Source organism: Bufo gargarizans, chromosome 11 (assembly GCF_014858855.1).
Source record: "Bufo gargarizans isolate SCDJY-AF-19 chromosome 11, ASM1485885v1, whole genome shotgun sequence".
Taxonomy (NCBI): domain Eukaryota; kingdom Metazoa; phylum Chordata; class Amphibia; order Anura; family Bufonidae; genus Bufo; species Bufo gargarizans.
In genome coordinates this window covers 32,179,988-32,205,508 of record NC_058090.1, presented here as the reverse complement: position 1 = coordinate 32,205,508, position 25,521 = coordinate 32,179,988, and the positions used below count along the sequence as shown (strand labels likewise).

General features: G+C 42.4%; 1 protein-coding gene across 1 annotated transcript in view; it reads left to right on the top strand.

The window, feature by feature from the left end:
* Positions 1-25,521, top strand: part of SYNE2 (spectrin repeat containing nuclear envelope protein 2) — a 279,407-nt gene that overhangs the window by 34,687 nt on the left and 219,199 nt on the right. Inside the window, 9 exon segments of the mRNA XM_044271524.1 lie at positions 13,185-13,246; positions 14,383-14,478; positions 17,383-17,460; positions 17,554-17,646; positions 19,061-19,236; positions 20,421-20,617; positions 20,795-20,895; positions 23,688-23,789; positions 23,872-24,000. Coding sequence (XP_044127459.1) covers positions 13,185-13,246; positions 14,383-14,478; positions 17,383-17,460; positions 17,554-17,646; positions 19,061-19,236; positions 20,421-20,617; positions 20,795-20,895; positions 23,688-23,789; positions 23,872-24,000 — 1,034 coding nt within the window.

Genomic DNA, 25,521 nt, shown 5'->3' with positions numbered 1-25,521 from the left:
TCTTCTGCCACATATTCAGTGGTTGGGGTCCACTTTAAATAGCTTCCAATGCCTATGTTCTTTACTTGGAAGTGAGTGGGAAGGGCTGGAGTAAACAGGGTGGTGAAGGCCCCTGGGCAGTTGCCCCCTTTGCCATCCAAGGAGTTGTGTCATCTCCTGTGCTCTCTGAATCTATAGATTCCATAGATATTCATCCTTAAATTATTAAATATGGAAAAGAATTAGTGGCCATTTACACTACTCAATTGTCGGGCAGATTATCGGCCATGAACGTTTGTACGGTCGCTTGTTCCCGATGATCTTCCCTGTGTAAAGGTGCTGCAGACCACACGATGAGCGAGCAAAATGCAAGGTACGGACAGCTCAATCATCGTCTCTGGGTAGCGGATCATGCTGTGTGAACAGGGATTTGCTGACCAGAAACAATGAATCTATATGAGGACAAGCGATGGCAATAGCGATCACTCGTCCCCATACAGTGGAGGTGATCGTGGCATGTAAATGCAACTCTCACCTGTTCAGACAAGCAGGCAGTTATCGGGAAGGAACACTTTGTTCCCCATAATTATCTGTTATTCGACGCAGTGTAAATGCTCTTTTAGGGAATTGCTGATGTTTCAAGGCCTGATATATGGTATATTTCCAAAGTTAAAGGGGCTTTGCCTCTAGAAGTATAACTGCAATAAATAGGGCATTTCCAATGAAGAATTATTGCAATAAAAATATTGTTCAGTTTTTCGCGTACTTTACATTTTCCTTTCTGGTAGCGCCCCCTGCTGTTTATCCTTACGATCCACCTTCTCCTGCATTCAGTGGTGGACTAAGGTGCTCAGTAGCTTTCCTGCTCCCTTCCCCTTAGTATTGGCACGGTGGTCTCATAGAGGAGCAGGTGATGTGGCCTAGACACCTTTCATTTATTCATCCCTGCATCTAGATTCATAGACGTATATAGAGAGGGGAGCAGGAAATTGTGGGGGCATTACATACCATCTGTATCTCTGAGGTTACATGTGAGGGACTATTTTCTATGCAGCAGATGAGGGGTTTAACAAAAAGTAATTGCAGTGCATCCTTGATGAGCTTGATGAGCTTCTACCCACCCACAGAAAGGGAAGAAAGTCTTCCAGATAAGCAGATAAGTGAGTAGAAACAGAGCTTTAAATTCATGGGATAACTCCTCTAATCTTCACTTCATGATAGGTGGACTTCGCACAGTTTTTTGGGATAGTTACCTAAGGTGTAATCCACCGATTTAAAGGGGTTGTCTCTCATGTAGAGCCATTAATACAAGCCATTTACTAATGTATAGATTGTAAGCCCTCACGGGCAGGGCCCTCTCTCCTTCTGTACCAGTCTGTAACTCGTCTTGTTCATTCTTAGTGCAATCGTCTGTATTATGTATATATACCCCTTATCATATGTACAGCGCCATGGAATGAATGGTGCTTTAATAATAAATAATAATGCATTGTGATTGTCCATATTGCTTCCTTTGCTGGCTGGATTATTTTTTCCATCACATTATTTACGCTGCTGGTTTCCATGGTTACGACCACCAATCCATCAGTGGTGGTCATGCTTGCACACTATAGGCAAAAGCGTTGCCCTTCCTGGTGGCCAGGTCCATGGCACTGCACATAGGCCAAGGCTTTGTCCTATAATGTGCAAGCACGGCCAAGACTGATGGATTGCAGGGTGGTCGTAACCATGGAAACCAGCAGTGTATAATGTGATGGAAAAATGAATCAAGCCAGCAAAGGAGGCAATATGGACAATCACAATACATAAGTAAGTGCCTTGTATTAACTTCCTCTACATAATAAATGCTATTTGCTGAAGTGAGACAACCCCTTTAAGTCTTGGTGCTAGTAAATGCGACAGGTCAACCATTGAAGTCAGTGTGGTCACCCCAGTCATCCACGTAAAGGCCTTCTGTAGGCCTCCAATCCTGAGTGTCCTCTAACAGAGCAGATCCAGTACAAGGGATCGTCCATAGGGGACAAGTTTGGTAATATTCTTCTCAAGTGTACGGGTGACATCACCTTCACTTATAGATCCAGTTTTCCAGGTGGATTAGCTGTAAAGTCAGAATCACTTGTAGGGCTTTAGGAGAATAAAATGTAAATGGCTGTATACACGCCCTGCCGTGTACATTTCATTGCCCCAGGAAACAGGTGAATTAGCTTCCAGTAGAGCTGCAGCATTTGGCTGCCATTAGAGCGGTTGTGTCCCAGTTTACTCCTGAAGTGAGACCCAGTGCCTCAGTATTCAATACCCAACTCATATCTCGGCATAACTTGACAGAGGACTGAATAAGGGCACTTTCCCACTAGCGTTATTCTTTTCCGGCATAGAGTTCCATCAAAAGGGCTCAATACCGGAAAATAACTGATCAGGCATATCCCCATGCAGTCTGAATGGAGAATTAGGGCTCTTTCACACTTGCGTTCTTTTCTTCCGGCATAGAGTTCCGTCGTCGGGGCTCTATGCCGGAAGAATACTGATCAGGATTATCCTAATGCATTCTGAATGGAGTGAAATCCGTTCAGGATGCATCAGGATGTCTTCAGTTCCGGAACGGAACGTTTTTTGGCCGGAGAAAATACCGCAGCATGCTGCGCTTTTTGCTCCGGCCAAAAATCCTGAACACTTTTAATGCCCATTGAAAGGCATTGATCCGGATCCGGCCTTAAGCTAAACGTCGTTTCGGCGCATTGCCGGATCCGACGTTTAGCTTTTTCTGAATGGTTACCATGGCTGCCAGGACGCTAAAGTCCTGTTTGCCATGGTAAAGTGTAGCGGGGAGCGGGGGAGCAGTATACTTACCGTCCGTGCGGCTCCCGGGGCGCTTCAGAGTGACGTCAGGGCGCCCCAAGCGCATGGATCACGTGATCGCATGGCACGTCATCCATGCGCATGGGGCGCTCTGACATCATTCTGGAGCGCCCCGGGAGCCACACGGACTGTAAGTATACCGCTCCCCCGCTCCTACTATGGCAACCAGGACTTTAATAGCGTCCTGGCTGCCATAGTAACACTGAACGCATTTTGAAGACGGATCCGTCTTTTTTTTTTTTTACGGTGTTTACCTGAGTGGTTAGGTCATGTAATATTTTTATAGAGCTGGTTGTTACGGACGTGGCGATACCTAATATGTATACTTTTTTTATTTTTTTCACTTTAGCACAATAATAGCAGTTTTGAAGCAACAAAAATTATGTTTTAGTGTCTCCATGTTCTGAGAGCTATATATATTTTTTTTTTTGGGGCGATTGTCTTAGGTAGGGGCTCATTTTTAGCGGGATGAGGTGACTGTTTTATTGATACAATTTTGGGGGGCATACGCCTTTTTGATCGCTTGGTGTTGCACATTTTGTGATGTAAGGTGACAAAAATGGTTTTTTTTTTACACCGTTTTTATTTTAATTGTTTGATGGTGTTTATTGGACAGGGTGGATCATGTGATATATTTATAGAGTCAGTCATTACGGACGTGGTGATACCTAATATGTGTGGGTTTTGGTTTTTTTTCTGTTTTTTATTATAAAATAAGGGGAAGGGGGCTTTTTTTTTTCTTTTTTACTTTATTAATTTTATTACTTTATTAATTTTATCAAAAACACTTTTTTTTTACTTTTTTTTCTTTACTTTATTTATGACATTCACTTTTGGGGGTCTGATCCCCTCTAGAATGCATTACAATACATACTGTATTGTAATGGATTGCCTGTTAGTGTATGACACTTAGTCATACACAAACAGGTTGCCTAGGAGACTGGCCTGAGGCTGGATCTCCTTGGCACCCGTAGAAGGCAGGTCCTGATGCTGTGCAAGGCATTGGGCAGCCGCTGCACGGCATCGGGCTGCCTTGTGTCGCATCGGGTCCCCGCCACAGCAGTGTGGCGACTGGATGAGATCGCTCACCTGACACAAACCTCTTCTATGTCGTGGACAGTGCGGACCGTGGCATAGAAGGGGTTAATCCGCCGGCATTGGCTTTTACAGCGATGCCGGCGGATACAGCAGGGGCCCCGCTACCACGGATTGCCGGGCCCCTGCAGTGATCGCGCGCGTACGCCTCCGGTGCCCGCGCGATCATTATGACGTACTATTACGTCAAATTGCGGGAACTCAGTGGTTCCCGTAGTAGTACGTCATAGGTCGGGAAGGGGTTAAGGTGTCCATTCACTTTCAATAGCTGTCTGCTAGTGTTGATCACGAATATTCGAATTGCGAATTTTAATTGCGAATATCGGCACTTCGAGAATACGCAAATATTTAGGATATAGTGATATATATTCGTATTTTCGAATATTCGAGATTTTTTTTTAAATCAGTACACATTATCCCTCCCTGCTTCTAGCTTGTGGGCCAATAAGAAGGCTGCAATATCTTTGACTTTAGGAGTAGTGTTGATTGCGAATTTTCATAATGAGAATTTTCGTAATGCGAGTTTTTGTAATGAGAATCAAAGAGATCGTAAAAACTTAGATCCGATGGTATATTCTAATCCCCAGGCGTTCCCATGGTGACGGGGACGCTTTTCGGGGAGGAGTATGCCAAAGTGGAACAACTGTACGGATTTAAAAAAATAAAATAAATTTATGAATATTCTAAAAAACGAATATATAAGTTTTTTTGAATATTCGTAATATTCTAAAACAAGAATATATAGCAATATAGAGAATATTCGAAAAAAAACGAATGTAGAACAATTTAGCTAATATAGTGCTAAAATCTTTTTTGTCTAATAGTTGCAATTTTTTTCTCATCGAAGTTCAGATTGGAAAAAAATTACAACTATTAAAAAAAAAGATTTTAGCACTATATTATCTAAATTGTTCTACATTCGTTTTTTTTTTTCGAATATTCGCTATATTGCTATATATTCTTGTTTTAGAATATTATGAATATTCTAAAAAACAAATAAATTCGTTTTTTAGAATATTCATCTTTTTTTTTTTTATCTGTACAGTTAATCCACTTTGGCATACTCCTCCCCAAAAAGCGTCCCCGTCACAATGGGAACGCCTGGGGGTAAGAATATACCATTGGATCTGAGTTTTTCACGATCTTATTGATTCTCATTCCGAAAATTAGCATTTACGAAAATCCTCACTGCAAAAATTTGCATTATGAAAATTCGCAATCAACACTACTCCTGACGAATATTCAAATTCGCAAATATTCTACGAAATATTAGCGAAATATCGCGAATTCCAATATGACCCCTGCCGCTCATCACTACTGTCGGCTAAAAGCTATTCCTTCCAACTCCTCCATACGCAGGCATGTTCGGTTTGTCTAAGTGTGCATGTCTTTTCACTGAGAGGAGAGAAAGTAAGACGCTGACAGACACTTCTGGCGGCAGCTTATCTTCCATTAAGGACGAAGGATCGGGCATGTTGTAATCCAGCTTCCCCGATCCCTCCGTCCCAAGGCATCCTCTGTTGGCACACCCCCATGCACATAGGGTTTGTAAGCGGAGGGTTTGGGCAACTGACATTCTTAATGCCAGTGTAGAGAGCTGACTCCATCTCCTCCATCCATTGACAGAATACAGACATTATACATGATTTTACATGACACCACCAGTGGCGGACTGGGCTGGAGGGGGGGGGGGGGGCGGTGATTGAAGGGTGGCCTATGATTCCTGCCCCGGTCCCCAGGCTGTGGAATATTTGGTACGTGTATAAGGCAATGTGACCTGTTCGTAATTCTGTATAATAGTAATCATGATTCATACATATAAGAATAGGACCGCCGCGTGCTCCGGAGCCCTGGCTTACCAGCAGCTGTTGTCCAGGCTCCTGCATGTTGAGATGACTGGTAAATATGCCAGATGTAATATTTAATACACTTATTTTCAATCTGTCTAAATGTTGGGATGATTCACAAGACTAAGAACAACTCCGGCAGAAGACAAAGCCTCCCCTGTGCCCCCTTATAACCACTGTAGGGAAAATAAAGCAGCAGCTGCCTCCCTTCCACCAGAGTAGTGTGGGGGCAGACATGGCGCTGGCATCGGTATGTGACACCACTATCTACTTCCCATTGCTTATATGGTACCATCCAATTCTGCCCCGTCCCCTTTGGAGCTGTCAGTCTAATTTTCCTTTTCTTTCTCGGTTGTTCACACACACACAATAGCAATAAAGTCATAGGAAACTAATTAAAGGGGTATTCCAACAAATTTAAAAAAAAGTTTGGCCATTGGCAGCAAAGCATTTACATTCCTTGGCCAAGCTCTCTTATTCCCCTGGAATATCCCTTCAAAAATCCATATCCTTATGAATGGTCGAAAGAAAGTGGATGATGAAGAGGAAACCCACTCAAGCACATGGGGGACATACAAACTTCATCCAGATGTTGTCCCTGGTTGGCTCTGGACCCAGGAACCAACACTGAACCTCTGTGCATCTTCTTGATGAACAAGCTAGTGCTATGCAATGATTGAGCAGGACGGGGGCAGGAAACAGGGGCAGGGGCAGGGAACAGGGCCAGGGAACAGGGGCAGGGAAGCTAAATTCTTGCAGAATATAGGCGGCTATGTTCTCATGTACCTCTGGTAGTGTAGCTACATGATGGAGACCCTTAAAGGTTTCTTGAAACTACCAAAATCTCATCTAATTCTGGTTTGCCCATCCCATTAAACTTTATTTACGCTTACCCGTGGAGATCTCTCAAAGCAAACATGACGTAAAAGCTAGAAATCGAAAATTACCCAGGGAATCAAACAGTCCATGCAAACAAATGGCACAATACACTGAATACATGAACATGTTTTGCTGAAGATTAGCCTGGACATCATGATGTAAACCGAAATAAGTACGTGTCCTAATAAATCGGCACCGGCCGGGAGGAAACAAGGCGCTACAAATGTGAAACACGGACCCTGAATGGTTTCTATGGTCAGGTCCGGAGTATAGGATGGATTACTGACAACTACACATACGAAAGGCAGCACTGCATGAGCTGTAGGACTCTATGTCTACTAGGAGTGATATTACCCCACAGGTCCTGACAAAGGCCTCTCAGCCAGTCAAGCAAGTTCTCTGTGTTCTGCACTGATGAGGTCTATTGCCTTGAAACAGCTGTCTACAGATGAAACATAGAAACATAGAAACATAGAATGTGTCGGCAGATAAGAACCATTTGGCCCATCTAGTCTGCCCAATATATCTGAATCCTATGAATAGTCCCTGGCCCTATCTTATATGAAGGATAGCCTTATGCCTATCCCATGCATGCTTAAACTCCTTCACTGTATTTGCCGCTACCACTTCTGCAGGAAGGCTATTCCATGCATCCACTACTCTCTCAGTAAAGTAATACTTCCTTATATTACTTTTAAACCTTTGCCTCTCTAATTTAAAACTGTGTCCTCTTGTGGTAGTTTTTCTTCTTTTAAATATGCTCTCCTCCTTTACCGAGTTGATTCCCTTTATGTATTTAAAAGTTTCTATCATATCCCCTCGGTCTCTTCTTTCTTCCAAGCTATACATATTAAGGTCTTTTAACCTTTCCTGGTAAGTTTTATCCTGCAATCCATGGACCAGTTTAGTAGCTCTTCTCTGAACTCTCTCTAGAGTATCTATATCCTTCTGGAGATATGGTCTCCAGTACTGCGCACAATACTCCAAGTGAGGTCTCACCAGTGTTCTGTACAGCGGCATAAGCACTTCACTCTTTCTACTGGCAATGCCTCTCCCTATACATCCAAGCATTCTGCTGGCATTTCGTGCTGCTTTATTACATTGTCTTCCCACCTTTAAGTCTTCTGAAATAATTACTCCTAAATCCCTTTCCTCAGATACTGAGGTCAGGACTGTGTCAAATATTCTATATTCTGCCCTTGGGTTTTTACGCCCCAGGTGCATTATCTTGCACTTATCCACATTAAATTTCAGTTGCCAGAGTTCTGACCATTCTTCTAGTTTTCCTAAATCCTTTTCCATTTGGTGTATCCCTCCAGGAACATCAACCCTGTTACATATCTTTGTGTCATCAGCAAAAAGACAAACCTTACCATCGAGGCCTTCTGCAATATCACTTATGAAGATATTAAACAAAATTGGTCCCAGTACAGATCCCTGAGGTGCTGGTTTGTCCATAATCCTACATTATATCTCAAGACCCGTTTAAAAGGTCGAACATTGACTTATAGTAGGCATCCTCAAACTGCGGCCCTCCAGCTGTTGCAAAACTACAACTCCCAGCATGCCCGAACAGCCTACAGGTATCAGCCTACAACAGGGCATTGTGGGAGTTGTAGTTGTACAACAGCTGACTTATAGGATATCTACGTTACATCTGGCGGCATCAGAGGGTTACGTTCCTTTTCTTTTTGGAAAAGGAGCATATTTTCATACCTTGCATGATGGGGTTTGTGCACCTGGCCGTCTGGGCTCCCTATAACCTCCAGAAGCTGTAATACGGCATCTCTAGATGTCTGTGGGAATTTTAGGTACCTCTGTCTGCTTCCATGTTCATTATCTTATAATCCTTTTTCCATTACTTTAATCATGATTTTAGGTTGAGGACGCTTGTTGACCTTCTTGAGCGATTTAACTATTTCCTGCGCTCTGCTTTCAGCGTTGTAAAGTGGGCAGATCAGAAGTTTAAGGAGATTTTGTTTATCCTGTCTGTCACATTGTTTGAGGAAGGAACGAATAGCTGCTAATTGCAGAGAATTTCTCAGTTCCTAGTAATATAGGAGGACAATGACCAAAAACGGCCAACACTTCAGTAAAATGTCACCACTTTTTAGATTCCCATGTCCGAGGTTCCTTACGGTTTGCCTCATTAGTCTGCTGGCATATAGTGTTTTCTGATTCCCACAATTCTTTTATTTCCTGCCAAATTCCTACTGTAGATATTATGTTGATAGATCTCAACAGATTGGGGCACATTTACTAAGACTGGCGCCAGTCTTAGTGAAAGGTTAGTTGACGTAAAGTGCACCAAATTTATTAAGAGGCACAGGGCATTGCATCTTCTGACAGTCTGTGTGCCATAAGCTGCGACTTTATTAAGCCATAAAAAGGGTGTAAAGATTTCCTATTGTGAAAAAGCAGTTTCCCTTATCAGTAGTGGAGTACCACATCCCCACGCTCCAAAACACAGGTTGGCTGAACTGCGGAATAGATACGCTAGGGTGTATATTTGAAAACTCTGTCCTAAGCTCCTTTGAGTTTCTGCACAATAACTTTAAACTACCAAACTCCATATTTTATCAGTATCTTCAGATACGTCACTTTCTTTCATCTCTTACATTAGACACAGTGGTAAACGTACGAGATCCACTTATTAAGTTTCTCGGTGTGGAGGCCCATCCCCATTCCAGCCTATCCTTTTGGTACTCTCTTATGCAATCCTCAGATGGAGAGTGTAGGAAACACTTCATGTCTAGATGGGAGGCTGAAATGGGGAAGGAATTCACGTTGGAAACATGGAATGATGCGCTCTTTTGGTCCATCAAATCCTCGAAATGCATAAATCACGCTGAACAGAATAGAAAAATCCAATTAAGGTGGTATCTCACCCCCAATAGAATAGCTCATTCCAACCCAGAATACTCACCTCTGTGTTGGAGAGGGTGCGGACAGATTGGTACGCCGTATCATATGTGGTGGAGCTGTACTGCCTTGACTCAATTCTGGACCTCAGTGGCAAAAATACTAGAAGTCACGGGAATCAAGGGAATATTGACCTCAGAGTCGGCAATTCTCAGCATCGGTCTAGGGGATTTACCTAATGAAAGCAGGAACATAGTAGCTAAGATTCTCTCCGCTGCAAGAACGGTAATTGCTCGCCAGTGGAAGGGTCTACAGTCCTTATCAACTGGTGAGGTCATCGGGTTGGTTAATTATCATATGCAGTGCGAATTCACCTTCGCCTCCTCTATGAAAAATAGAATCGCAACGCATAACTCATGGTTACTTTGGTTATCCAGCACTTATGCGGTTCCACTTCCCCATTATTTGCTCTAGATCTGTGGGATAAATTGTAATTGGGATGTGATTCCTAGCTAAACTACGTAGGGGGAGCTGTGCACAGTGTTCCGCCTCAATGTACATGGTGCATATTTTGTCTGTACTTTCTAATGAAAACAGTGCCGGTACCTTTTTGTGTTATTATTTTTGTTTTTATTCACCGTGTTATTATTATTTATACTGTATGTCTTATTATTTCTCTATATGTATTATTATTCTTGCTTGATATGCATAATTTGTAAACTGAGCCATTTACGATATTCCTTTCAATAAAAGCTATTGTTTAAAAAAAAAAAAAAGGGTGTAAAGAGCTTAATATATCTGCCCCATTGTATTTATGTGGATTGGCATATCCTTGTATGAAGGCCGGTGCAGCTGCAGTGGCAACTGTCTGCGAGAAGAGAGCAGTGTTATCTTATGGACCCTGTGTTTGGTTCTATTATGAGGGCCATCTGGGTGGTTCTGTTTTATGGGCACGTTGGTTGGCTTTTATTATGAGAGCACTGTGTGGTTAAATTTTATGGACACTTTGGCTCTATTATAAGGGCCCTCTAGTTGGGTCTATTTTATGGGCATTTTCGTTGGCTCCATTATGAGAGCACTGTGTGGCTCTATTTTATGGGCACTGTGTTTGCTTCTATTTTTGAGGGCATTCTGGGCACAGTGGTGGTCTCTATTATGAGGGCGCTTTGTGTGGTTCTATTTTATGGGCACTTCAGCTCTATTATAAGGGCCCTCAGTGTGGTTCTATTTTATGGGCACTGTGTTTCGCTTTATTACGAGGGCCCTCTGGGTGGTTCTATTTTATGGGCACTGTGTTTCGCTTTATTATGAGGGCCCTCAGTGTGGTTCTATTTTATAAGCATTAGGGTACTTTCACACTAGCGTTGTTCAGATCCGTCAGGCAGTTCCTGCAACGGAACTGCCTGCCGGATCTGGCAAACCATATACAAACGGAAATATGTTTTTTCCGGATCCGTTAGACGGATCCAGTGATATACCGGATTCGATTTTTTTTTCAAAGATTAAAAGCAAAAATAGCTCCTCCTACCATAAAAGAATAACGCTAATGTGAAAGTACCTTAGTTGGCTCTATTATGGGGCCTTCTGGGTGTTTCTATTTTATGGGTACTGTGGTTGGCTCTATTATGAGACTTTCTGCAAGTTTCTATTTTATGGGCACTTTGGCTCTTTTATAAGGGCTTATGGACACTGTGTTTGGCTCTTTTATGATAGCATATAAGAGCCATCATGTGGTTCTGTTTTTTGGGCACTGTGACTTTATCATGAGGGCACTGTGTGGTTCTATTTTATAGGCACTGTGTTTGGCTCTATTATGAGGGCACTGTGTGATATTATTTTATAGGCCCTGTGTTTGGCTCTATTATAGGGGCTCACTGTTTGTTTCTATTTTATGGGCACTGTGTATGGCTCTATTATGGGGGCATTCTGTGTAGTTCTATTGTATACACACTGTGATCGGCTCTATTATGAGGCACTATGTGTGGCTCCACTATTATAGGGGCACTCTGTGTAATATAGCCATAGGGTCTTGTATGAAGGGACTGGCATTTCCCCCACAGTCTACTTAGTAAATATGTTTTCTGGACAAATCAAGAAGAACTTTCCAAGGCAGAGTCCAACAATAAAAATATAAGAAAAAAAGAAAGAGCCCCAAAGTCCTGGGAAGGCATCATACAATAATAGCCAAATGTTGTAGATCTTGAGGGCAAAAGAAGATCTGTGGTTTATACCTTATAAAGCTAGGTGCTCCCTATGACTCATTACAGACGTTCCATGGTTTATGGGTCTCCACCTTGTAACTTGAACAATCATTGGATGTATTATGAATGCTATGAAAGGATCTCCTCGGATTATCTTGGATTGCCCCAAATCAAAGATTCCTCTATAACAATGGGTCTTTGTACATTTTTAAGATGTGAGAAGTAGCAGCTGTTTTGACAGCTTTATAAAGAGCAAACACAGTTTTGCGTCCTAACCCTGGTTTTAAACCGATCATTATGATTTAATAAGTTGTCTCAAGAAATTCATTGCTAGCCTTGAAGAAGCGAAGAGCGCTGTAATGCTGATATTATGTGAAACCGGATGTTTCCAGGACATGGTGGCCTACATTGCTCCCTACCGTATATCTCCTATGGTCTTTTTACAATAAGGACAGCGTTTCCTCTGAATGACCGCCATGTAATATTGCGTTTCACCAGTAGTGGCCACTGCTGGGGAAATGCTTGGCTGGCCGCAGTTTTCCCCAGCAAAATCAGCTTTTTGTCACCTGTGCCAGGAGCAATATCTAGGAGGACTAGCTGACTGCCCTGTGCCACTTTCTGAAAGAGGTTGTCTCTGATGAGACACTCTGTTAACCCTGTTGAGTTCTGCATTTTGCAGTGTGTGATATCTGGAGTAAGAATATCACTGTGACTTGGGGTCCTCTTACATTGGCCAATGCCAGGGGACGATTGACTTAATTAGAGCATCACACATTACACCGGTAAGTGCAATGCTCCAGTGTGAGCATCTGTCTATGCCTATGAAGAGAATAGAGCTGTCATACTGTCATCCCAATTCTACTACTCTACAATTGTACTCTGAGATAACCTCTTTCCCTCACAGCAGCAGCAAACTGACAATGGATTACCGTTCTATACAGGAGTCTTATCTTTCCGACTGCTACAGAAGGACAGTATTTTGTATTTCATTTTCAGTGATGTAGCACTGCTAAAATGAAATTCTTCAAAAATAGTTTTCTATTCTAGGCTGCATTAAAAAAAAATACTCTTTTCTGACCGAAATGCCCATTTAAATGGGTATTCATCACATACATTTATGGCATATACACAAGTTGTCTGATAGATGTGTGCCCCACCTCTGGGACCCACAACTATGTTGAAAACAAGGGTCCCTCAACCCAGCTGCCACATCCAAGCAGAGAAGGAATGAAGAGACGGCTCTCCATTCACTTCTATGCGAGTTACGGAAGCAGCCGAGCATACTTGTGTGGGGTTGTGCGAGTCCAAGCAATAGCGCCACTTTTGCCCATGGGCTCTGTCTAGTATTGCAGCTCAGCACCATTTATATGAATTGGCCTCATTAGCCTCAAAACAGGAAAAATCAACAGGGCTAGGATGTGACAGATCACTGTTTTTATGCACATTTATGCTTTTTGTTTTACAGCTGAGCAAGAGGGTACACAGAAAAGGACGTTCTCCAACTGGGTGAACTCGCAGCTGTCAAAGGTACTACTGGTTTACTAATGGCTTTCATTTAACAGAGCAGACTGGAGGCCATACACTCAGGGGACCTTTACAGTTGGGTCGATACTAGGATCTCCAGGGTCTAAATGAAATGCACATTGTGAGAAATGATGGAACTGGTTTGTGCATTATTTGAAAATATATGTATTGTGTTATAGTGCTTTAAGGCTTGCCATACATATTTAATAATTGTTCACTGGTTCCACTGGTTTTTGGTGGGATTGACCAACCATCTAATGTGCATGAGAACCTCCTGATGGCAGATCCTTTTGTTCTGAGGAACTCCCCATTCAGGACACATGCACCCTCAGCTGAGATGAGTGAGCATGTCTGTGGGTGAAAGGAGTAGGGGTTTGGTTAAAATAGTGCAGTGAGCCGGTTGCCCACTGCATAAGGGGTCAATGTGCTTGGCTTATTTATTTCCTTCAAAAAGACCATATTTAGGGAGGAAACAGTTAACTGGCATCCTTTACTAACAGTTGCTAGATGTCAGCTGGCCCCACTCCTGTAGCAGAGAGGTAGGAACTGCCAGGAGAGAGTTGGGGAACTTCTGCTGGAGAATAAACAAGCCTAGAGGAGCAGGAACAGTATGAGATACAGCAGGCTGTGAACTAAGAACAGCCTTCGAGAGAGAAAATCAATTCAACAGGTAGAGCATCTACTGCAAAGGGAAAGTGCTGGGTATCTGTCATAGAAGGTAATGCTTCTACTTTTGCTGTAGGCTTCCCTGCATTTTGGTTGAGGCAAGAAACCTCAGGTCCCTCACCATATGGAAAGTACAGACTGGTCATCTGTTTGAAGGACTGCACCCTGCAGAGGGAACTGTGGAAATACAGATATAGAGAGAATGAGAAAGGTTGCTCCCCACTAGCTTAGCTGTTTAAGAAATTTGGTTGCAGTCAATTAAAGGGGATCTCTGGCTTAGACATCCTATTGATTTTATTTCCAGAGCATAACATGTATGTTTATGGCGAGTCTGATCGCATGTACTGTATCTGATTCATAGGTCTAGTTTTAGAACAAATACCACATACATGAAATAACAAGATTATATCACATTGTAGATGTTTTTACTATAGATCTGATGACAATCATGATTATGTTCTGTTGTTTCCCAGCACCCGCAATCATCTGATGTAAAAGACCTATTTGTCGATATTCAAGATGGCCACATCCTCCTGGACCTACTTGAAGTTCTCTCTGGGGAAGGCTTGGTAATTCTTATTTGCTTGTTGTTACAGTGTGTTTTTTTTTAGGTAATAAATGTCTAAGTAAATAAAAATACTGGGCACTCTCCAAAATATATGTACCTCACAATTTATTGAAAATTAAATGCTGACAATACTTAAAACGTACATGAACTTAAAATAGCTGCTAAAATATACAAATAAAAAACGATAAATACTTAAAAAATGTATATATATATAAATCAAGAGTCCTGGGTATTGATGTGATCCACTCTATGGGGATGATAATGGTAGAGCAAATAGTCTATTCCACCTTGGTAGTAATACTCTGTGTAGTCTTGATAGGAAAATTTAGGTCCACAATGTTAGTGTCCTCCGAGTGGGAGATACAGGGGCAGCTGGTACAATAGCACTGAGGAAGGGGTGATAAAGGACCCCGAAACGCGTTTGGTGTAAAGAAAAAACCCCCCTATGGACATTGAACCTGCCAGCCTAAAGACCACGGACACCCCAATTTAAGCCTGTCACTATCGGAGACCCAAGGCGCATCGGACATTGATTTACCAGAGGGACGCATGACGCCCGTCCAGCGCTGAAAAAGGAGTCGACGATCACAACAAGCGCCGGAACCTACAACTATATAGCGGCGCGGTAAAGGACAGTGTGGGGAAAGGACCGAAGAAAATACCGATCCTAAAAGGCTAAAGGCTTTGGCACAGCAGCGGAATCTGGCACAGCACCTAACAGTGAGTAACAGCGGGACGCCGCACGTATCATTCACTGCTATTGTACCAGCTGCCCCTGTATCTCCCACTCGGAGGACACTAACATTGTGGACCTAATTTTCCTATCAAGACTACACAGAGTATTACTACCAAGGTGGAATAGACTATTTGCTCTACCATTATCATCCCCATAGAGTGGATCACATCAATACCCAGGACTCTTGATTTATATATATATACATTTTTTAAGTATTTATCGTTTTTTATTTGTATATTTTAGCAGCTATTTTAAGTTCATGTACGTTTTAAGTATTGTCAGCATTTAATTTTCAATAAATTGTGAGGTACATATATTTTGGAGAGTGCCCAGTATTTTTATTTATTTACTATATATTGCCAAAAGGAAGGGTGATTCCTTTTTTACTGAGAGCACCTCCTCCACTGTTTGCACCATTCCTGTGCGTCACTTTTTGCACGTTGTTTCAAATAAATGTCTAAGGCCCCGTTCAGACTGAGTCTTATGACACCAGAAATTTAGTGCAGAGTCCACACCAAAAAGCCACCACTGGCTGTGCAGAAACTGCCTCCCGTTGTTTCCAGGGCTGCCTGCAGCTTTTTGGCAACAAATCCACGCCAAATTTTATTTGTAATAAGATGCCAAGTGAACAGGTATAATACTCTTGCTGTGCTTCGGTCCCTCTGGTTACTTCACAGCTTCACAATGTGTCTGAATGAAATAAATAACCTGCCATCTGGTTCATGTAAAGGGATAGTGGGCTCAGAGGGGCCTAAAGAGCCTCTGTCAGCATGATCAACCCTATTAAACCAGGCATACTGCCTGGTAGGGTTGATCATGCTAATTAAAGCAATATATTTCTTGAATGGCTGCTGGGAAATGTATACCTTTTTTATTTATATGCAAATGAGGTAGTTGGAGCACCAAGGGGTCAGCGTAGCTGTGGGAGCACTGCTACAGCTCTGCTCCTTGGTGCTCGGTGATTGACAGAGCTAGACAAGATAGCCCGGTCTTCTCATGCCGCTGTTCCACCAATATGATTCCTTGTAAATCATTGGTGGCGGTGTGTTCAAGCCAATCATGCACTCCACTGGGAATGCATGATTTTGCTAATGCTCTGTGCTTTATATTTGATTGCCGGTGCTCATCGGTAGCAGTGGAGCCTCTGCAGGGGGCAGCGAGCTCTGTGAGTGGCAGGAGAATACTTACCTTGAGATCCTCCCTGCAGCCCTACAAGCAAAAGAGAAATAAATTGTCTCACTCACCATGATGAACCCTACCAGGCAATATGCCTGGTTTAATAGGCTCTTTAAAAACATAAAAGAACAGATACTTACTGCTCTTCTCTTCTACACTTACTGTCTGGACTCTACACACCAGAAATGCAGGGCCAATCATTGGCCTTAGTGGGGACCCGCTTCAGCAAATGATTGGCTGAGTCTGCCTTTCCTGGCATTTCCTGTGTGTCTAGGTGAGACAGGAAGTGGAGAACAGCGGGGACCAGAGCAGCATCAAACCAGAAGCGATGGGGGGATCCATGAGGATGAGTATGCACTCTTTATATTTTTAAGCCCCTCTGTACCCGCTGTTACCAATTTTTATTCAGCTGGAATATCCCTTTAAGTTACATTGTAGCTATATAGGTACGTAAGCTACAATATAAAAATGTTCCTAAATGTGCATGCCCCTAAAAGAAACAGTCTTGTAGGAATTTTGAAGAAAACACAAGGCAGGATTTAATTTGTTTCTAAATCATTCTGATCTTGCTCTTCCTTTTTCAGCTGGCAGACGGCTAAGGGGCAGGGCTTAGCCAAGTGGGTGGGGCTAGCATGCCTTGTCTTCTACTGCAGGCCTAGCAGTGGGGAAGGCTTCTGCTGCAGCCAGCTGTCCTACAGCCAGACACAGGGCAGTGAGGAGGAGCAGGGATATGGCTACTGTCCTTAGAATTCTTTATAGTTTTTTTTTACTTTTGAATGTAGTGAGACAAAATGTAATTGAAAAAGATTACAAGGAATTTTGTTTTAAGTTTTTGTACATTTAGTTTACTTTTTACTAATTTCCTATATTCTGTGCAATGTGCTGCATACTGTATAGGGAATACGTCCTGTATGGTTAGTCATTTTATGAAGTTGTAATAGTCAATTGCAAGCAGTGAAATCATCAGCTTCACCAACACTGTCTGTTTTACAGCCCCGTGAGAAAGGCAAAAGCATCTTCCAGGCAAGAAGTAACATAGAATCTGCCCTGAACTTTTTAGGAAGCCGATCTGTGAGTATTCAGCTTGTTGGGCCTCCGAGCTATTACTGCTGAGTTCACATGTAAGAAATTCTCTCTAAACTATAGAACTGCTTTATTCTCTAGATCAAGCTCATAAATATTCATGTGGAAGACATCATTAGCGGAAAACCGTCTATCGTGCTTGGCCTGATATGGCAAATCATTTTACATTTCCATGTAAGTATCTTCAAATTGTTCATGAATTTTAATATGAGCGATATTTTCTAATCCTATTCCGGAAAATTACTAGGGTGGTATCATGGAATACACACCAATATTAACCATAGATTGCTGCTATGTAATCACTGGTGGTTTGGTTCATGCTATGTGAATCTTGCCTTCTTTGAAGGTTCTTAAAGATGTTGTCAAATTTGTTAGAAAGGTCCCTCAAGAGAGTGTCCCCTGCTGGGATCCCCATCAATCAGACTAAGGCCTTGTTCAGACTACCCTGCCGTTTTTTGCATTCCGCAAATTACGGATGCCGCCCGTGTGCCTTCTGCAATTTGCAGAACGGAACAGGAGGCCCATTATAGAAATGCCTATTCTTGTCCGCAAAATGGACAAGAATAGGACAGGACTCATAATTTTTGCAGGGCCACGGGACAGAGCAACGGATGCGGACAGCACACAGAGTGCTGTCCGCATCTTTTGCGGACCCATTGAAATGAATGGTTCCTTATAGGAACGCAAAATACGTTCGTGTGAACGAGCCCTAATGGTGGAAACCATTGTGGATATTAAGCTTCACTGTATGTGTGTTTATATGGCTTCCTGTTTCCCGGTGATGCGTAAAATGGCTGCCTGTCTCTAGGTGATATTGTCATGTTTTTAATAAAAATAAATTACAACACGTACATGGGAGACAGCGAGAACAGTGTTAGGTGTTCTTCTACACAGGCAATGACAGACATGATGTGTATACGTGTATTTTCACTTAATAAACTACTATTCACCTGTTAGATAGACGGTAAACTTAAAGTCAGAGGTCACACGACAGGCTTGAAGGTCACATGTAGGACACAATCTTTAGTCCTATTTAGATCTCCTATGGATACATTTTACAGGACTAAAATGGGCAGTTCCCTTTTTTCTTTAAAGAGAGAGACTATTGTGCGGATATAATAAAGGTCTATGAGGAAAATTTTAAATACATGTTTATGAGGAAAATTTTAAATACATGTTTATTAGAAAATTGTATAACATCCTATTAAAAACATGATGGTCCCAGATCATAAAAGGGTATTTAGAAGTGATTAAAATATTTTTGACATAATACTTTTTAATAACCGGTAATTACTATTCTATTCTGCATTTCAATTTAATGTCCTGCCTTGTAGGCCTTCTAAGGTTTGCACCCTTGGTAGATTGCCCAGTTTGTCCCATTGTAGGACTGCCCAATTATCTCCTAAACCATGACGGCCCCATCATCTTCATAACTGAGAACAAAAGCTCTTTTGAAAACTATTGAACTCTTGTGAAAAAAAAAAATGCCCTGTGTCACACCAATGGAAATGCCGAATATTCTGATGGAAGCATCTACAGATCTAACAATAATATAACCATAAATCTGCCATGTTTTGGTTTATGGCAGATTGAAGGCCTGGCAAGCATTTTGTCAGGTGCAGATGACCAGCAACCAGTGAAGTGCGAGACAAAAAATGGAGTCTCCCCAACTGCAAGCCCATCGCCAAAAAGGAGTGCCAAGTCTAGATGGAAGACGTCTGCAAAGAAAGCTCTTCTACAGTGGGCGCAGGAACGGTGCACTCAGTAAGTAGGCCGGGATGATAACTCCAGGGGTTTATTATTGAAGAATATGTTTTATATATTGTCCACAGTGCCAAACAAAGAACAAAGGGGAACAGATTAGAAAAAATATTAAAATTGGCCCCTTTTATGTTGCCAAAACATAAAATGTGTCTTATGGTTGTCTTGTCTTCTGCTAGTCTTTGGGGGAAATGTATCATCTTGGTGGGGATTTACTTAGGCCCAGTAGGAAGGTTTGATCAGGGGCATAGCTATGGGGTTGCGGTAGTAGTTGTACCCAGACATTAGTACCTGAGAGTACCCAAAGGCCCATATACCACATAATAAAACACCAGCATTACAAGTGGCACACAATAGGTTGTGGCCCTGTTATAGATTTTGAATTGGGGCCCAAGGGCATCACATCACACTTTGAGGATTTCAAGGGGATGACCAAGTTGGGCATAAAATTGCCCAAGGTGTTGAAAAGTGATAAGACTAGCATTAGTTTACTGTTTATTCCTCCTCCACCATTACAGAGCTGCCACACCGGTTCTCACCACAGTTCTCTAGTTACATGGTTGCCCTTATATTCATGTGACCACTGCAATCACTGGCCTCAGCGGTATACGGCACAGGACCACTGAGACCTGTGATTAGCTGCAGAGGTAATGTGGGTATAAAGCCATGTTACCGCTACAGACAAGTAAACCGAGACTGGGGTGGAGGATCAGAGCAGGAATGCTGAAATGATGGGGGAATAAACAGGTAAGGCGAGGTTCACATCTACAGAGGACATTCTGGGCAAAATACTGGTACATTCAGCAGTGTTTTGTCAGAATACAGGTATACATGCTGGAAATCTGACAAACCCTATTTTGGTCAAGGGGATTACTTGAGCCCCCGCAGTGTGTGAAATATGCTGGATCTGGCAATTTCGATTTTCGGTTCCTGTGCCAGAACAGATTACCAGAATTTCGTATTTTTTTATTTATTATTTTAGCATGTTCCCCCTTCCTTGGAAACTTCTTCCCCAACTTGAGAACCCCTAAGTAAAGGCAGCCCATGGATAGGTTGATATAGCAGGTCGTTCCATTAGCAGTGAGAGAGCAATGGTGGCATCGAAATATCGTAGTCCTTCTAATTCCTAGACAGAAAGGAGATGTATTCTAGTCACGTCTAATAAATTCTCTCACATTGTGTTGCAGATTGGGATCTATTAATATAAAAGATTTTACGTCCAGCTGGAAAAATGGCAATGCTTTCCTGGCAATCATTCAGTCCTTGAGACCGGACCTCATTGACATGGACACGTTACAGGGGAAGTCCAATGAGGAAAAACTGCAAGAGGCGTTCAGAATAGCAGAAAATGAATTAAAAATCCCCAAACTCATCGAGCCAGAAGGTACAAGTATGTAATCCGAAGAACTATTGTACCCGTCTATACAAGACAGCAGTGATACAATGTATCAGATGTCCTGATACGTTCTTCACCGGCCTTGTAAATCTAATAGGAGATGAGATATTTATTTCTAGAACGTACAGAAACAAATTCTCACCCTTGTTTTCTTCTGTTGCTTAGATCTTACTGTTCAGGATCCTGATGAAAAATCAATTATGATGTACGTGGCGCAGTTTTTACAGTATTCCAGAAACAAGGAAGAGCCCACAAGTGATATGTCGGTATGAGATCTTTATCCCATAGCTGTAAAGCTTCTTCCCATTATTGATAGTAGATCAGTCTATCATGGGGTTTATTGTACCCCTGCACTGCCCTACATGTTTTTTCCTCAGGTGATGCTAGACTATGATAGTTTGGCCTTATACACATGGGAAAGGGTGGGTATGGAGCCAGTGCAGAGGTCCGTAAAGTACCTGTGGCTCTTTAATGGAGTTATAAGGACAGAGATTCCATGCCGCCACATAGTGCTCTGTATGCCACCATATCATGGTATTATTGTCTCTCTTCCAGAATATCTCCAGTAGGGCATGCCAAAATTTTTGCATGCCTCTGTATGAAATTGGAGGCACAATATGGCTTTATATACTTTTATGGGAGCCTTTTTTTTTGGTTCCTAACAAGGTGAAGTGTCTACAGATCCTTAATACGGCCATGAGCCCAAATGAAGGTGATATGGGCTTACTATGATGTTAACGTTTTTCCGACTGATGGAACAGACTTCCTTTAATGAAAACTAATGTAGTTTTAGTTTCATAGACTTAAAGGGGCTGTCCAACCCTTTACAAGTGGTGGCCTAGCCCCCTGTCTATCAGCTGTTGTGCAATGCCTCCAGATCTACACGGCTCCATCTGTTGTACTGCTCCCATTGAAGTGAATGGGAGCAGTTCTGCAGTAACTAGCTCTGTCCACTGCACAATGGCTGAAGATGTGTAGTTCTGGTGCTGGAGCTACTGCGGAACAACTGATCAACAGGAGTGTGGGGTGTCAGACCTCTGCCAATCAGATAGTGATGTTCTATCCTGCGTATAGGCCATCACTTGTAAAGGATTGGACAAACCCTTTAAATTTATATTATCAATTATTATAACCATTAGATCTGTTGTCACTTTTAGTAATTTCTGTAAAATATTTTTTAATGATGTGACTTAAAGTGTAACCACCAAGTTTTCATCCAAATTTTTTTTAGCATACTTTCTTCACATACCACTGTTTTCTTTGAGTTTTTCCCTTAGTTACAGCTGTTTTAATTTCTACAATATGAGGACCTTCTCAAGATGGCTCCTTTGCCAGTTCTCTGAGGCCAAAACTGCTTTCCCTTACTTCCCATACACTTGCTGTAGCCAGCAGCTCCCTGCCAGCCAATCAGATTGGATTACCGAGAGACACGCCTCCTCACTCTGAAGCCTAATGCAGGCCTGCAGTGTGAAGGACCGCCCCTCTGTCTTCCTGTCTTCTTAGCCAGAGACAGACAAGCCATACCAACTGTCTTTTAAGGGAGCAGTGGAAAGGGACAGGGGACATTAGTGAAAAGCTGTTATTATAAGGTAATTACAGATCTTCTGACAATCATTGACAGACTATCTCAGGTATACATGCCTACGTGACGGTCACATTTAGCACACAGCAGCTCTCCCCTTCCCCTTCACCAGGCGAGCGCGGATGACGCACCCGGATGCGTAATAGTAAATTATTATTTTTTTAATCTTTATTAGTTTTAATACATACAGTATGCAAGGAGTAACAATCTTTTTCCCTTGTTCTTATTCAATAACCATATAGATAGTAAACATCAGTATATTGTTGCATCACCCCTTGTACCTTCCCTGTTGCTTTGTCCTATTCTGGAGGAGGTAAAAGGGAGAAGAAGAAGAAAAAAAAAAATTGTGTATAAACATCCCCTTCTCACTCGCCACCCCATCCCCTGCACCCCCCGCATCCCAAACCCCCACCACCCCCCGAGTCCACCACCAGCCAGGCCCGCTATTTCAACCATTTCTGCCATTTTTTAGCAAATATATTTTTTTTCTTGATTGATACCAAGTGGAATTCCTCTCTAATAAGCGAGAGTCTAGTGAAATTCTCCCATCCATTACCTGTTGGTATTGTACTAGCTCCCCAGTGTGCTACAATGGTTTTTCTCGCAAAGAATAAGAGTTTAGCTGCTACTTCTCGGTCTTGAGCAACTCCCAAAACGCAAACCTCAAAGCAGGTCGGGGCTTTAAACACGTGGTACCTCTCTATTTTTTCATTCACTTTAAGGATACAATTTATTCACAAATCTCCCAGTGGGGACCAAAATATAGGGCCTCATGGCCACAGCCCTTCAGACCTGGGGATGGTGTTGAGGGGCTCCCCCACTCAGGACCCTTCTCCACTATGTGCCGGAGTGGGAAGCCACCACAAAAATCAGCTGCTTCGACCAGGGACTCGCTGCATTCACTTAAAGAGGATATATCCCCACTCCTGACATGTCTGTTTTAACTACTTGGATTCCCAATGTAATAATCATTTTGGAAGTTCTGCTCTTATGACTCTGGTGTGTCATTCCTTTATTATTCCTAGTAGAAGTTATAAATGAATGGCTAGCTGTTTGCAATGAAGGTCCTGTTGGGTGTTACCAGTTGAGGGGGTGTTCCTGCACAGTCTGACTCTATCCAATCAGTGCTGCCAGTGTCAGATTATGTAGGGACACAACCCCAACTGGTAACACCCATCTATTAAAATGGGGGAAACTATGATCTCTAGGGGACATAGCAGTTGGACCTTCTGACTGCTGGGGTGGCTGCATTTAAAATCGGGGGTTGGCCATATAGCCTCTTTATATCGGACAGCCATTACTACTTATTTTAAATACAAGAGTGTTCCATAGAGTCGGGTCCCACTTTGCCTAACATAGTTTTAAGCAACTCCTTTGAGCCTCCCCTCTTCTGCCTCATCCTATGCATTCAGGTGGACCTTCCCAGATTTTGCTGCTCCTCTTGCTACAAAAATTACATACACTTTTTCATTTTAGGCTGAACTTAACAAAGCCATGGAATGGTTGAATCAGCAGGAGCAGAAACTCAAAACGTTATTTTCTGAAATGAAAGATGAGACCTATACCAAAAAATACCAGGTAAAGAACCTGTCTGAAACCTGATAATTCCATGTTCACAGGAAAATATTTCATCTTCGGTTATTTTATTTTTTTCTATTAGGAAATCTTGTTATTCATGAGAAAATTTAATGAGCAGAAACGAACCTTCATGTCTGGGTTGGCGGTGGAATCTCTTCAGGCTGAGGAGCAACTGCTTATTAAGCAGTCACTTGAAAATATCACACTCCAGGTGAGGAGAGTCGCTCACAGCAATCACTTAGGTTGCCCGGGTTACTATGGGTATTACCCATGGGGCTTGACTTGTAGCCCACACCTTATTGTTTCCTGCGACCCATTCTACCCTTAAAGGCATAAACTGTCCAAAAACATTCATTGCCCATTCCCCGGATAGATGATAATTGTTAGATTAGTGGGGGTCCATCCACTGGAGAGATGATAATTGTTAGATCAGTGGGGGTCCATCCACTGGAGAGATGATAATTGTTAGATTAGTGGGGGTCCATCTACTGGAGAGATGATAATTGTTAGATTAGTGGGGGCCCATCCACTGTATACATGACAATTGTTAGATCAGGAATCTATCTACTGGGATAAATTATAAATTTGCTTCATACCAAGATTTTGGTAAAACTGAGATATTACTTACACTTGTAAGCCTTAAAGGGCATCTGTCAGCAGTTTAGTCTCTATGACACTGGCTGACCTGTTACATGTGCACTTGGCAGCTGAAGGCATCTGTGTTGGTCCCATGTTCATAAGTGCCAGTATTGCTGAGAAAAATGATGTTTTAATATATGCAAATGAGCCTCTAGGAGCAACGGGGGCGTTGCCATTACACCTAGAGGCTCGGCTCTCTCAGCACTTTAATTGACAGGGCCAGGCAGTGAAAATGTCAGTGGTCCTGCCAATCAAAGTGCAGAGGGTGCAGCAGTTGCAGAGAGAGCAGAGCCTCTAGGAGTAATGGCAATGCCCCCGTTGCTCCTACAGGATAATTTGCATATATAAAAACATTATTCTCAGCAATGCGGGCACATATGAACATGGGACCAACACAGATGCCTTCCGCTGCCAAGCGCACATGTAACAGGTCAGCCAGTGTCATAGGTACAAAACTGCTGACAGATGCCCCATAAGATACAAGCAAAGGGTTAAATGAGTAACAAATTAAGGTACAGGTATTACCTATCATTATCCAACAAGTCTATCTTGGAATGACAATAAGCCCTCTGCTTTTTGAGTGGTGATTTGTATCACTTACTAGAGAAGCAGTTTGTGCTCCAGAGCTGTTATTCTTACTGTAAATGTGGACGGACAGTGTAGCCAGCCATAATTCCAGTGGAGAACTGTCTTCTCTGCTCTCTCCTCCCTGACTACCCTGGTAGCACACAAGGAGACGGTGCTTCTTCACTGAGTAAAAGATAGAAATGCAAACCTGCTTTTAAAGTTTCCATTCAGTTTGATGAAGGGGAAAGGTAGGTTTTATGGGAAAAATACCATTTTAGGCCTCATGTTCACGACTGTTTCCATTTTCCGGTCCTCAAAAAACTGATCCAACGACTACAAATACCTTCCGTGTGCATTGCATATTTTTCCACCTCCCATCAATAGAACGGGCAATTTGTGTTTGCCATATGGACAAGGATAATTCTATCTTATTGATGTGGCCTTCAAGAGTAAATTATTGAGGTCCAAAACTGGGAATAGAGATGCTATATAGAGCAGTCATATCTGGTTCTAGAAGCTGATTGTT